At 38.7% G+C, this 15,783-nt stretch overlaps 1 protein-coding gene across 1 annotated transcript in view; it reads left to right on the top strand.

Annotated features, from left to right (window-relative positions):
• Positions 1–15,783, top strand: part of nlgn1 (neuroligin 1) — a 496,423-nt gene that overhangs the window by 105,060 nt on the left and 375,580 nt on the right. The window contains exons 4-5 of the mRNA XM_048604767.1: positions 137–196; positions 2,913–3,062. Of these exons, the coding sequence (XP_048460724.1) occupies positions 137–196; positions 2,913–3,062 (210 nt within the window). The remainder of the gene's footprint in view (positions 1–136; positions 197–2,912; positions 3,063–15,783) is intronic.

The following is a 15,783-nucleotide window of genomic DNA, read 5'->3' as shown; positions in this document are numbered from 1 at the left end:
AATTTTTTTAAACAAATGCATTTTACATTTCAATTTTTCAAGAAAGGTTTTAAAACAATATTTTCTAGGTCTTCTGAAGTCTTGTATGTTCTTGAATTCTCTTTTTTTCCTCCATTTTCTTCATTTTTAATCCTAGGTCCCCTTGCAAAGAAACAGGCTGATGATTTAGGTGATAATGATGGCGCAGAAGATGAAGGTATTTTTTTGACGCCAAACGAATATGCATGACAATGACCGTCGAAATTTTTCGTCCCTCTGAAAATATATTTTTAATGCATTTTTGAAGTGCAGATTTTTAGCACTTAGTTTTCAAATTTTTTGTCTTATTGCTTGTTATTGACATTTTATCCTTTTCTTTTTACTTTTTTTTACTTTAGAATTATTCTTCCACAGTACTTGACTCTAGCAATTTAGGGAAAAAAAAACACCTCCACGAAATACGATTTGAACAATTTTTTAAACACATTTTATGTTGATGTAAATGTTACATCTTTTTAAATGTGGTATCAGCTCAGAAATCATATCATTTGACATATTAAAGCAATATTATCTTTCTGCTAGTGTTAATGCATGCCTTCAAATTCTTTGCTTTTTGCAGGTACTAGAAAAACAGATCAGGTGCATATGGTCTATTCTTGAATCATGTCACAGCCACCTATACATGTTATCAATTCATAGATCGATACAATATTGTTCTTCACATACGGCCTAATTATTTCAAAATTAAATGCTTCTCAAGCAAAGTTTTTTTTTCATGTATCCAATATTTGTTGGAGAGATTAGAGTGCTGGGCATTTGGAAAAAATTAAGTGTAGTTGGATGTAGCATTTAGAAGTACGTATTTGGTACCGTATAATAACTGTTGGCTTTCTTTATAATAGTGTCCAGATATGTAAATTCCAGTTTGATTGTATGTTGCTTGTGGCTTCTCCCAGCAATGCTGCACCCATACATGACACAAACATATTAAGATCAGGAGCAGAATGTAGATTACATGATTGTACATGTTTTATCAAATCGTGATGTTCTAAAACTCCACCTTTCTGCATCCTCAATTAGTCCAAAGTACTTGCTACATTCTTCAGTTACATCTCTGACTCATTGAGCCAATATCAAAACTTTAATGATGAATTTATCACAGCAAGGATTGACTTTTCTAATGCAGGAAGCTTTTGTGCCTCAACCAAGCAAGCTTCAATTTGTCTACCTTCTTCAGACTGTATTCTCAGTAAAGTTTCATGTTGCTACCACTCCCAAAGTCTCTTTGTCCAACTTGTGCATCTGTGAGCTCATTGCAGAATTTTCACTGATGGATTCATATTCCTGTGTTACATACTCCCACCTAATTTGGCAATTTATCATCCTGCCTTATATCACTGAGATCCACTTCACTGTTGGTAGCCAAACGTTTCGCCATTACACTTCTGCCTAAGAACACTCAGTCTTGTTTCCTTTTCCTTGCAACCTTTTGCTATGTTTAAGTCTCTCCTCAAGCCTTTTAGTTTAGTGAGCACTTGATATCCCAGTCCACTTTCTCCACTTTTTATATATTTTTCTCCAGTTTCACTATTTGCTTGCTTCCTTTTCATTTCTCACTACAGAAGTGGAATCTGTTTGTATTTTCACATTTTCTTTTTTTAAAACAAAATAGCAAAACTATCATTACACTGCTGCTGTGATCTTGCTGTATACTTTAATGGAAGTTGCACCATTACCACTACAATATTATATAATAATAATGTTTCACGACAGAAGTATACTTCTGTCATCCATCATCAGGAGAGCAGCAGGTGTCTTTCATAAAGGCATAACTGATCTTGAGAAATTTAATGAATTAACTGAAAGAAAATATTTACCATATTGGATCATTGTAAATAGCATAATTTTATGCCATGTAATCAGTCCTATCTGTGGCATCTTTTAAACATTTTCATAAATTTGGATCTATTTGAATTTAGTTGGAGCACTATTTCTTTAAAAAAACATGCTTGTTTGGTTTGTTTTAATCTGACTATAAAGTCACCAGACTGTTAATTAGAAGGATCTTGGCACCCTTAATTTATGCAGAATTTAAGTCAGTGATCAATGTTATTTTAGTTAATTTATGAAGGAATTGATATTAATATGAAGTAATTGTAGGGAAATTAGTTTGAAGAAGCCTTCAACTGTATTTGTGTAGATTGTAGTAGTTTATTCTGCTACCATGCCTTCATTATCATTGTCATATATTCTATCTGGAATAGGGATCTTACCTCATTGCTTATAAACACAATTACAGTAACCATTAGGACTTATTCCTGTCCAGTTGTCAAATCCAACCCAATTCCAAATATTGCCATGTATATACAAGTTATTTTTAGTGAAGCACAGCTTGTTCACTAATAACATTTTGAATTGAGTTTCAATAGTCCCTAAAATCAGTCATAATCCAACATCAGAAGAGAAATTGCTTTAATAGATTATTAATGAAATTATCCGTAAACATTTGCTTGAGAAACATATGCTCTTTTTTTAAAAGTTAGATACCACACAACCTTTTTAATTGATAATTTCTCAGTGTACAGAACTAAAACATTGTTAAAAGGAGACATGCAGCATTTCAGTAGCAATGTCCTGATCAGTCAGAGTCTACCTGCCTATCCTGAGAACTAAGATTGACAGTTAACTGTCTTTGCTACCATCTCCATGCCACCAATGGCCCAACAAATCAGCACCCTCTTCTCATGCTGTATAAATTGGCATCCATTTTTTTCAAGTTTGTTTCTTGTATCGTTGTTTTGATAAGTACAAGTCAAAATGTTTTGACTTCCTGTCTCCTTTTAGCAAACTTGTCATTATTACAAAACAAGCAATAATCTTATACTGTTGTTCTTTCTGGTTCCAAACCTTTTGAACTATGTCTCATTTTTCAGATATTCGAGATAGTGGACCTAAACCTGTTATGGTATTCATCCATGGTGGATCATACATGGAGGGCACTGGAAATATACTTGATGGAAGTGTACTGGCAAGTTATGGCAATGTCATAGTCATCACTGTCAACTACCGGCTTGGTGTTTTAGGTAAGACTGTGCTTGTTTGGTGATTCAGGTCACTTACTGAGTCAAATTATTTGGTAAATAGTATTTGTATATTCTGTGGAGCGTGTATGGTTTCTGTGCTTAAAATATATCTGAAATATTCTGCTGACATGATGAAATGTGAGAAGTGGTACGATGCTTGGATTTTTATTAAGATCAGCTACAATGTCTCTGTAGCGTAGTTAATGATTCACACGGATGAAGTGATAGCCATAGATACTGAGCAGGGTAATGCCCTCAAACACTTCCTAAAAATCTGGGTTTCATTCTCAACAAGTCAGGTGGGTTGAGGTATCCTTTCTGAAAGCTGTAACAGTCCTCTAAAATGAAATACTTGGTTGCTGATGGATGCAAGTTGAATGAATATTTAGATTCAGAATCGCTATTATTGTCCCACTTGTTCATCAAACTCTTGAATGACAATAAATAGGTGACTCAGTAGAGCAAAGGTACAGTTGTTCCAAACTCGAGGTTTAAATATGCTGCTTTGTCTGTGAAATGTTCATTACCTGTACTGTTTTTATTTCTGGCCTAAAATAGTCAGCAATGAAGCTTTGAAACTATGTTTAATATAAAAGTAGTATTTGTTCTGGAGCTACAAACAAATACTTATGGGAGAAATCAGATCATTTTTAGTCACATGATTTATTTATTAAATAATGAATGCTGGGTTTGAGGAAACAAATCTTTTGTTATATATTGTAAACCTTTGTTTAGATTCATGCAATAAAATCAACCAACAAATGCATGGTATGTAATGTTATGTTACATATGTAGTGTACAGTTCTGTGTTTCATTTTGTTATCTGACAATTCTAACATTTGTACCATTTTGAACTAAAGCTTGTGACGAAAAATTACATTAGAAGAATGAATCAGAGCAGCAGCAGGAAAAGGATGAGGACAGTTGAAGTTTTAGTTCTCGTCACAGCAAAGGAACATTCTCATGTCTTTGACTTTATTGTCTCTCCAAGTCAAAGAACCAGTTTTACACTGATAGCTTTAAACTGCAAAATTTGTGGTAGCAGTGTAATGTAATATTTTTAGAGAACGTCAGGCAACCAAGTAGGTATTTCCATTAGAAGTACTCTAGATTGGGGGCGGGGGAGCAGGAAAAAGTACTTAGTCCATAAATTCCTCCATGTTGTTCATCTGCAACAAAAAAAAGTAATGATTCCATTGGTATAAAACTCAAAATATTGAGGACCCGAATTTCATGATTTCGGGTCGACGGGAGACTTCTAATAAATCTTAGGAAACCTGCCTGAATGTGGTGGTCCTGCTCAACTTCTGTTATATATCCCATTTTTGAATCCGGGAAGGAGTTGGCAGACTGTGACCTATTCAAGCAGGAAACTAAACTAAGCATGGCAATTTAAAATTAGTTTCTAGTTCAAAATGATGTCATCTTCACTGTTCAAAGAGTATTAACCCACAGTGCAGGAATTGGAAATTAATGGAGTAGATCTGACAATGCTTTGAGTCTCCTGACTGTGGCCTTGGGTGATAGCCTTTCATGGCCATTTTGAGCAGAACTTTAGTCTGTCTCTCTCTCTCTCTCTCAGACCAATGCAGATTAATAAAAATATCTTTCTTGGGAAGCACTAATTGATTATTACAAATAATAGAAAGTTAGTTATCCAAACTTTTTTGTGCTTGTTAGAAGCAGATGTTATATTTACATTCTGTTCAAAAAATATGTTACATTTGGGGTCTAAATAAAATTTATTGGGTTAATTGTAACCTAGGCTGCCCAGAGGGCATGTGGTAGATTCACATTCAACCCCTGCTTTATATTCCACCCAATTTTACTCTCCGTTGACTTCATTCTAGTACCTGTTGATAGCATCTTATTAACTGATGTGTAATTCAATCTGCTGATCATTTAATGCTTCCCTTTGATGTTAAACAAGACAGTATGGTATGGCATGGTATTGTACTTCTAGACGGCACAACATCGTACAGAAGGGCCTGTACTGTGCTGTACAGTTCTATGTTCTAATCCAAGGTCTTGAACTTGTGACGCAAGCACAGGTTTAAATCCAACAAAATAAAATGGAATTGGCTTCAATTATTTCAATAAATCTGGAATTAAAACCAAGTATTTCCATCTAGCGAACATGAAACTACTAGCAGTTAGTCATCGCAACCCAGCCGATTCACTGCTGTCCTTTTGGATAGATAAATCTGCCAACTTTACCCAGTCTGTCCTTTGTGAAACTGCATAAGCAGTAATTTGATTAACTCCTAATTACTCTCTGGAATAGCCGATCAAACCATTGTGAAAAAGCACAAAGTGAATTAAACCAGACTGACAAGCAAGTATCAGATAGAGACACAAAGCTCATAATAAATAGGAAGAGGAGTAGGCCATTCAGCCTGCTCCACCATTCAATGGAATTATGGTTGTTCTTCAATTTCTACTTATTTTGTACCATCTGGTATTCCTTACTTTTTTCAATGTGTAGAAATCTATCAATCTCTCTCTTGAAATACTTAACAGCTATGCTTCTATAGCCCTATGGGGTTATGGATTTCAAAGATTTGCAATTCTTTCACTGAAGAAATTCCTCCTCGTCAGAGTCTTAAGTGGCTTGCCTGATTTTTCTAAGACTATCTCTCCTGGCTTTAGACCCCTCAACCAGGAAGAACATCCTTCTTCTACCTACCCTGTGAATCCCTGTAAGAATTTTGTATGTTTGAGATCATCTCTTATTGTTCTAAACTGTTGAGAATAAAGCCTGAATATGGTTAGCATTTTTCTCGGGATAATTCCTTCATCCCAGGAATTCTTTTGTCACTTGTTCTCAAAGGCTTATATATCTTTTCATGGGTAAGGAGACTAGAACTGTATACAGCATATGTGGTCTCACAAAGACTCTATGTAATTGTAGTAAGACATCTTTACTCCTGTATTCAAATCCAGTTGTAATAAAGGCCAGCATACCATTTGCCACCTTAATTACTTGCTGTGCTTGCATTTTATATTTCAGTAACTCATGAATGAGGACACCAGGTCCCTTTACCGTTGCCACTTTCAAATATCTTACCATTTAAGAAAGATGCTATGTTTCAGTTTTTCTTATAAATGTGGTTATCTTCCCATTTCTCCACGTTCTTTTCTATCTACCAAATTTTTGGCCACTCACTTAGTCTGTCTGAATTCCCTCGAAGCATCTTTGCATCCTACCTTCCTAGTTTAGTATTATCTGCAAATTTGGAAATATTATATTTCATCCTCACATCCAAATCATTGATAGAGATTGTGAATAGCTGGAACCTAAGCACCAATCATTGAGGCACCCCATTAGTCACAGCCTGCCAATCTGAGAATGACCCAATTATTTATGCAGTCTGTTTTTCTGTCCATTAACCATGTCAGATATTCCCCCCAATCCAATGCACCCTAATTTTCCTCCATGAGGACTGACACAAAGTGTTTGTTTAGTTTCTTTGTCATTTTCTCATTTCCCATTTTAAATTCTCTGAACTCTGCTTCTAATCGTTTCCTTCTTACAAACTTGTAGGACCACTTACAGTCCATTTTTATGTTTCTCACTGATTTATACTCATTCTATGACAGGTACGCACTAAGCCCAGTAACCTTGCAAAGTCATCTTCACTAGAAACTTAGACATTTTATGGCGCAGAAAGAAGCCCCTAGCCAAGCCACCAAGCCTAATCTTACTTGCCAACATTTGGTCATAACCATGCAGTTTGCAGCACTTGAGATGCACGTCCAGGCACCTTTTTAAAATTATTTGACTGTTACTGCTTCTACTGCCCTTCCAGACAGTGAGTTCCAGATGCCTACCAGGTTCTGGGTAAAAACCAATTTCCTCATCTCCTTTCTAATCTTTCTTCTATGCTTATGAAATCCTTTCTTTTATGAGCTGAGGTCTAAAGTATAAAAGCAGTGAGATTATGATGAAAGTGTATAAATCATTAATTGGGCCACAACTGGACTACTGTGTGCACTTCTGGTCAGCTCATTACAGAAAGGATGTAATTGAACTGGAGAGGATACAGAGGAGATTTCTGATTGGAAAATGCAGCTAAGAGAAGAGATTGGATATGCTGGGATTGCTCTCCTTGGCAGAGAATGCTGAGAGGAAATTTGATTACAATGGACAAAATTGACGGTTCTGGGTAGAGAGAATGGCAAGGATCTGTTAACCTTACCAGAAAGGTGAATGAGTAGGGTTTAAAGGTTTTAAATGACATTTTTTAATGTTGTTGTTCCTTCAGTGTAACTGGGCAAATCCAGGAACTCTGTCCTGAACAGCACTTTAAGTTTACCTATACCAAATGGATTGCGATGGTTTTAAAATGGAAGTCAACAATTTTTATCATTTCAAATGATTCTCCTGTTCACCACCACTGCCAAGGGAAGCAACTTCAGCGTATCCAATATTTTATCATTGCTGCAGTTTCCAGTTCTGGTGACATTCACCTAAGTCTTCTTTCTACCCTCTCAAGTGCAATTACATGCTTTCTGTGATAAGGTGACCATAAATGCTCTCTCAAGGCAAATTATGGCTTGCACGATGATTTATATAGTTCCATCATAACCACCTTACACTTATACTTTATACTTCAGTTATAAATGTAAGGATTCTATATGCCTTCTTTAAACACCTTCTTTATTTGTCCTGCTACCTTCAGAGGTCTGTGGACAATCCACTCTTTTGTGAAGATGAGGCACATAAGAACCATACCAACATAGTCATAGAGCGGTACAGCATGGGAACAAACCCTTTGATCCAACTGGTCCGTGCCGACCAGACATCCTAAACTAATCTAGTTCCATTTGCCAGTATTTAACCCATATCCCTCTGAACACTTCATATTCATGAACCCATCCTGATGCCCTTTAAATGTTGTAATTGTACCAGCCTCTGCCACTACTTCTAGCAGCTCACTCCATGCATGCACCACCCTCTGCGTGAAAATGTTAACACGTAGGTCCTTTTTAAATCTTTCTCCTCTCATATGCCCTCTAGTTTTGGACGCACCCACAATAGGAAAACGACCTTGTCTATTTGCCCTATCCATGCCCTTCATGTTTTTATAAACTTCTATAAGATAACCCCTCAGCCTCCGATGCTCCAGTGAAAATAGCCCCAGCCTATTCAGCCTCTCCAAATAGCTCAAACCTTCCAACCCTGGCAACATCCTTGTAAATCTTTTCTGAATCCTTTCAAGTTTCACATCATCCTTCCTATAACAGGGAAACCAGAACTGAATGCACTATTCCAAAAGTGGCCTAACCAATGTCTTGTACAGCCACAACATGACCTTCCAACTCCTATACTCAATGCACTGACATCTTCCACCTCTACTCATAGGTTATCTGTTTGCTCTTTTATTTTGCCTATTTTCTTTGTTATCCTTTTACTCAACATGTTGGTGAAACATCTTTGGGCTTGTCTTAATTTGGCTTGTATGTTTTCATGCCTTTTCTTTGCTTTCCTCATTCCCTTTCTGATTTCACCCCGACATTTCCTGTACTCATCTCAGGTCTTGGTGTTGGACACCAGCTTTCCTTTACTGCCTTTTCTTACTTTGAAAGCCCCTCGACGTCCAAAGGGCTGAGATTTGGCCGTCCCACCCTTTTGTTCATTGGAAGCTCTCAGTTGAACATTAGAACATACGTAAGATCTAGCAGCCTCAATCACCTCTTCTCTCATCCTTCCAAGTGCTAGCAAGTGTAGCCTAAATTATTAAAACTCTCCTTGTGAGGAAAGCCTTTCATCTCTGAAATTGTTCTAGTAAAACTTCTTTAAACTACTTGCAATGCAGTTACATCCTTTCACAAGTAACTGGAGCAAAACTGTATGCAGTACTCCAGATGCAGTGTCACCAATGGCATGTACAATTGCAACAACTTAATAAAACACAATAAAAATGGTAAGAAGAAATATTAATGAGGTCAGATGAAAATATACTTCAGGATAATAAATGTAATTGGGGGGAAATAGTGGAAGTTTTGACCTTTTTTATCCCCCAATCCTTACTGGATAAAAGTGCGGTGCCAGAGGACTGGAGGACTGCTAAAGTTGACCTTTGTTTAAAAAGGGAGTGAGGGTCAGATGAATAATTATATAGGATAATCAGTGTAACATCAGTAGAGGGCAAATTCAGAGTGACAAGATAATCTGTCACCAAGGCAAGGAGTAATCAAGAATAATCAGCATAGTTTTGTTTAAAAGAGTTGACAATGCCTGTTTAACGATTAATTCATTAACAACTTACCTACTTTTAAGCTCAATTCCATTAACCAAAATTTCATTTGCCCTCATTTATTACCTGTTGTACCTGCATATTAACTTTCTGTGACTCATGCACGAAGACCCTCGGATCTCTCTGCGGGGAAGCATCTTGATCGTTTTCTCCATTTAGGTAACAAATTGCCTTTTTAATCTTTCAACCAAACTAGATAACCTCTCACTTATCCCTATTAAACTCTGTCAAATTTTAGCCCATTCACCTAACCTATCCATCTCCAATTGTAAGTTTCTCATTTTGTCATTGCAATTTCCTTTTCCACCTATTTTTGTATTATCTACAAATTTGGTTACAGTACATTCTACCCCTGCATCTTAATCATTAATATAGATTGCAAATGGTTGGGCTCGAGAACAGAATCCTGTGGAATCCCACTAGCTAAGATTACCATCCAGAAAAAGACCCATATATCCTGACTCTCTGCTTTCTTTTGGTTAACCAATCCTCTGCCCAAGCTAATATATTACCCCTAACCCCATGCAATCTTATCTGTGTATTAACCTTTTGTGCAGCACCTTACCTTATGGATTGTCCAAATATACCTCATCTACAGGACCCCCGTTATCGACTTTGCTTGTTACATCCTTGAAGAATTCTAGAAAATTATTTAAATGCAAATTGCCCTTCATAAAGCCATGCTACCTCTAATGGATTATGTTTTGATTTTCCAAATGTCCCACTACTACTTCATTTAAATGCCTCCAACTTCTCTGACTGATTTACCTTCAAATAGCTGTTTCAAGTTCACTTTTCCTGAATCTTGCCTCAACTTAGTAAATTTGGCCTGACCTCAATTTAGGACTCGTATCTGTTCAATCTTTGTCCTTGTCCATTAGTATGCTCTAACTGTCAAATATTTTCCCGCTGCAACTTCTTGCATCTGCCCATTTTCATTTCCTAAAACTAGATTCAAAATTGTGCCCTGTCTTGTTGGGCTTGCTACACTAAGGTCAAAATAGTTTTAGTGCTAAAGAAATTAAGGGAACAATCAGTGGAGCCTCCAATGAAGTAATATTATTCTACTCCGCTTGGAATTTATACTGTCTGGTCCGTTATAGTGAGTAGTGTCATTTCCGGTTTTGATCTGTATGGGTTTGTATATGGGGTGCAATTCTGTATGTTTGTTGATTGCATTCCAGGTGGAGAACATATACAAACCCATTCAGATCGAAACCGGAAATGACACTACTCACCATAACAGACCAGACAGTATAAATTCAAGTGGAGTAGAATAACATCGCTTCATCGGAGGCTCCACTGACAATGTCACCAAGCATGGTGACAAAACATCTGAACGAGAACAAGCCAGCTCAGCGAGCAAGTCAACAACCTCTCCCACAACCTGAGCTACAGATCTTTGCATAACTTTAACTAAAACAATCCCAGTTCATATTGCAGTAGTTAAAATGCTCTACTATTGCTGCCTTAGGTTTTTGTACTTCTGCTTCTCTATCTCCTTCTGCCTGCTTAGAACCTATAGTACATGTCCAGCTGTGTGATTACTCCTTTTTGGCTCAATGAATACAACCCCATTTTTTTTCAGCCTGTTGAAGTATAAACCTTCTTTGTAAACATCCTACCTGCTCCAAAACTGATGCAAATGTTCAGAAGTCTAAAGCTCTTCTCCCTCCAACACCTCTCCGGCCATGTGCTCACCTGCTGTAACCTTCTATTTCTAAGCTCATTAGCCTATGGCTCTAGAAGGAATGTGTAGATTACTAGCTTTTAAAATCCTGCTTAGTGATCCCCTCCTTTATATCTGGGGACATTATGGAGATAGAAGGCACTGGGTCTTGAGTACTCAGCAGTGCACCCAAAGCCCTGAAATCTTATGATATCAGACCAACAATGGGCGATAGAAGCTTTGTGTTGATTTACCTCCCTCAGCTAATGACTTATTATTTCCCCATATTGACACCACTTAGAGAAGCACCAAAATTTAGTAAGGATACAGAGGATATAACCCTAGCTGAGGAGATCAATGCCCATTGCTACTCACCAAGTTTCGAAGGGCATTACCATTAGAGTGGACTTATGGCAAGCACTGAGAACCAACACAAAGGAGAAGCTAATTTTAATCCATCTTCATCAATCTCTGTATCACAGACATGTGTCCTTCACCATATTATTCAAGGTGATGACCAGGTAACTCTCTTTGGAGATGAAGTCCCATGATCACATGGACGTCATCATCCATTGTGTTGTCGCATTATCATCGCACAAAGTAGGATCAATTTAGATTAGATTTATAAAGTCAAAATGGAGTATCCATCGGTCACAATTTATTAAAATTTTAAAAAGTTGGAGAGATGATGCCTGCATTTCAAAATGCCTTTCCCCCACTTAACTAGAGGAAATTTGGTGAATTTCTGCAGTTGGTCTTGTAGATAGTAGCTGCAGTGTGTACTGAGCATCGGTGATGGAGGGAGTGGATGCTTGTGGATGTAATGCCAATCAAGTGGGCTGCTTTTTCCTGGATGGTGTCAAGCTTCTTGAGTGTTGTTGGAACTGCACTCATCCAGGCAAGTGGGGAATATTCCATCACACTCCTGACTTGTGTGTTGTAGATAGTGGACAGGCTATGGGGATTAGGAGGTGAGTTGTTCGCACAGTATTCCTAGCCTCTGACCTGCTCTTGTAGCCACTGTCTTTATATGTTTCATCCAGATGAGTGTTTGGTCAGTGATAGCCCCCAAGATGTTGATAGTAGGGGATTCAGTGATTGTGACACCTTTGAATGTCAAGGGGAGGTGGTTAGATTGTCCCTTAGCAGTGATGGTCATAGCCTGGCATTTGTGTGGCATGAATTTTACTTGCTATTTGTCAGCCCCAGCCTGGATGTTGTCCAGATCTTGTTACATTTGAACCTGGACTACTTCACTATCTGAGGAGTCACGAATGGTGCTGAACATTGTGCAATCATCGTCAACATCCCCATTTCTGACCTTATGATGGGGGGAAGGTCATTTTGGCTCAGTGGTTAGCACTGCTGCCTCACAGCGCCAGGGACCCAGGGCTGATTACACCCTCGGGTGACTTTCTGTGTGGAGGTTACATGTTCTCCGCGTGCCTGTGTGGGTTTCCGCCGGGTGCTCTGTTTTCCTCTCACAGTCCAAAGATGTGCAGGCTAGGTGGATTGGCCATGCTAAATTGTTCGTAGTTTTCAGGGATGTGTAGATTAGGTGGGTTATAGGGGAATGGATCTGGGTGGGATGTTCCAAGGGTCTGAATGAACTTGTTGGGCCGAAGGGCCTATTTCCACACTGTAGGAATTCTGTGATTCTATGATAAAGCAGCTAAAGGTGGTTGGGCCTGGGAGACTATCCAGAGGAACTGCTGCAAAGATGTCCTGGAGCTGAGATGACTGACACCCAATAACCACGACCACCTTGCTATGAGCCAGGTATGACTTCCCCCCTGAAACCCATTGATTCCAGTTTTGCTAGGATTCCTTGATGCCACACTCTGTCAGAGGCAGCCTTGAAGTCAAGACTGTCACTCTCACCTCACCTCTGGAATTCAGCTCTTTAGTCCATATTTGAACCAACGCTGTAATGAGGACAAGAGCTGAGTGGACCTGGCAGAACCCAAACTGGGCATCACTGAGCAGGTTATTGCTGAGCAGATGCTGCTTGATAGCATTATTGATGATATCTTCCATCAGTGTATTGATGATCGAGAGGAGACTGATGGGGCGGTAATTAGGTGGGTTGGATTTATCCTGCTTTTTCTGTACAGGACATGCCTGTGCAATTTTTCACATTGTCGGGTAGATGCTAGCGTTGTAACCATACTGGAAGAACTTGGCAAGGGGAGCAGCAAGTTCTGGAGCACAAGCCTTCAGTACTATTGCTGGAATGTTGTCAGGACCTGTAGTCTTTGCAGTATCCATTGTCTCCAAACATTTCGTGCTATCACGTGGAGTCAATCGAATTTGCTGAACACTGGCGTCTATAATGCTGGGGATGACTGGAGGAGGCCAAAATGAACCATCCACTTGGCACTTCTGGATGAAGATTCTTGTTCTCTGTATTCTGCAGCAACTGACACCATCTGTGCTCCAAGGCCTGTATACCATTTACAAAGCACAAGTCAGGAGTATGATGAAATATTTTCCACTTGTTTGAATGACTGCTGCTCCTAACAATGTTCGAAGATCAACACTGATCTGGACAAATCATCTTGCTAAATTGGCACCTCATCCATCACAGTGCATCATAGCTACAATGCGAATCGCCCACAAAATGCACAGCAACAATTGCCAAGGCTCCATCAACAACATGCCACTCCCTTACCATCAATGTTACAAACCCTACCACATAAAATGAAAGAGAGGCTGTACCACCATGACCCCGATCAAGTTCCCCTCCAAGTCACTCACCACCCTGACTGGAAAATATATTCCTTTGCTGGCCAAAATCCTGAAAGATTTCTGTGAGCTCTTTCACTGCATAGAACATAGAACATAGAACATTACAGCACAGTACAGGCCCTTCGGCCCACGATGTTGTGCCGAACTTTTACCCGAAACCTAAGGTCTATCTAACCTCCATCGCTACCTTATAATATCATCCATATGCCTATCTAATAGCCGCTTAAATGCCCCTAATGAGGCCAACTCCCCTACCCTCTCCGGCAATGCATTCCACGCCCCTACCACTCTCTGAGTAAAGAACCTACCTCTGACGTCTCCCCGATATCTACCTCCTTTCACTTTAAAACTATGTCCCCTCGTAAAAGCTACCTCCACCCTAGGAAAAAGTCTCTGGCTGTCTACTCTGTCTATACCTCTGATCATTTTGTACACCTCTATCAAGTCACCTCTCATCCTTTGTCGTTCTAAAGAGAAAAGCCCTAGCTCTCTCAACCTTTCCTCGTAAGACCTTCCCTCCATTCCAGGCAACATCCTGGTAAATCTCCTCTGCACCTTTTCCAGTGCTTCCACATCTTTCCTGTAGTGAGGTGACCAGAACTGGACACAGTACTCCAGATGTGGCTGAACCAGGCTTTTGTATAGCTGGAGCATAACTTCACGGCTCTTGAACTCAATCCCTCTATTAATGAAAGCTAACATACCATACGCCTTCTTAACAACTCTATCCACCTGGGTGGCTGCTTTCAGGGAACTGTGAACATGAACCCCAAGACCCCTCTGCTCCTCCACACTGCCAAGAATCTTTGCGTTAACCCTGTATTCTGCTTTCAAGTTTGTCCTTCCAAAATGAATCACCTCACACTTTTCAGGGTTAAACTCCATCTGCCACTTCTCAGCCCAGCTCTGCATTCTATCAATGTCCCTGGACTGCAGTCATTCAAAAAAAGCAGCTCAACAATACTTAAGGTCAATTTGGGATGGGCAATAAACGCAGGACTTGCTAGAAACACCTGCAAAAAAATTTTATTTTAAAATCAAAGACTAATTCTACGAACCCAACATTCAATGTAAAGTCTTTGGAGTTTGCGCTGCTGAATTTGTGAAGACGTGCCCAATTTGCTAAGGCCCTGTCCATGCAAATAGTGCCAGAAGATAACATCAATCGTTTAAACTCCCTTACACTTTTTTTTTAACTGTATTAATTTCACGATTTATTTCTTTATTGGCTTGTTCAATTCTGGTGGCGTTTCTTCACCCCATTCTTTCTGGGTTTGTTTGATCATTTTGGGTTGAATTTTTATTATAATGTCAATAAATGAAAATCTGAAATCTGGATTTTTATTGCACATGGACAATCCATTCCACCATGTTATGGCCAGGTGATATTTAAACACTTTTCTTATTTGCTTCATTGTTCCATTTTAACTGACCGCATTCAGCTGTTTTTTTTTTTTTTTTTGCATTGTAAATCTGTAATTTATTGTGACATAGAGTTTACTTTCAGCAGTACATCTGTGGGCTCACTTCCAGAAGTTACTGACAGCAGAGTAAATTTCAGACTCTATTTTCTGTAGCTGTCCTCCTATGATATCTGCTCATTTGGAGGACATATATTTTGATTTAAAGACCCTTTTCTGTGTGCCCAACAAGTCGCTTGCAAATTGTATGGTACAGGAACTTAGTTGCTTATTGCTACTTAGAAACATTTACAGTGATTGGTGCTGAACAAAAGGTTCGAAATCTATAATCCAAATTTGTTCAAATTGCAGCATTCTTTTCTATTAGAGATGTGAGCAATACATTTGTTACAACTTGCGCCTTTGTTGTATGTAATGGTCCTTTTTCTACTGGAGATTGTAAGACTTCTTTTTTGTTTGTCTTCGCAGATTAAAATTCTGAATTATTTCTTCACTTTTCATAGTAATTTAATTGCTGGTGTGTGTTCTGTGCTGACACCCCAATAATCGTAATAATTTACACTCAAAGGCATCACACTATTAGCAGTTACTGCTGGGCCAAAAACCACTAATTAAATGAATAA

This window comes from Rhincodon typus, chromosome 13, assembly GCF_021869965.1.
Source record: "Rhincodon typus isolate 14 chromosome 13, sRhiTyp1.1, whole genome shotgun sequence".
Taxonomy (NCBI): Eukaryota; Metazoa; Chordata; class Chondrichthyes; order Orectolobiformes; family Rhincodontidae; genus Rhincodon; species Rhincodon typus.
Note: the sequence above shows the minus strand (reverse complement) of the source record. Positions and strands in the feature narration are given on the sequence as shown.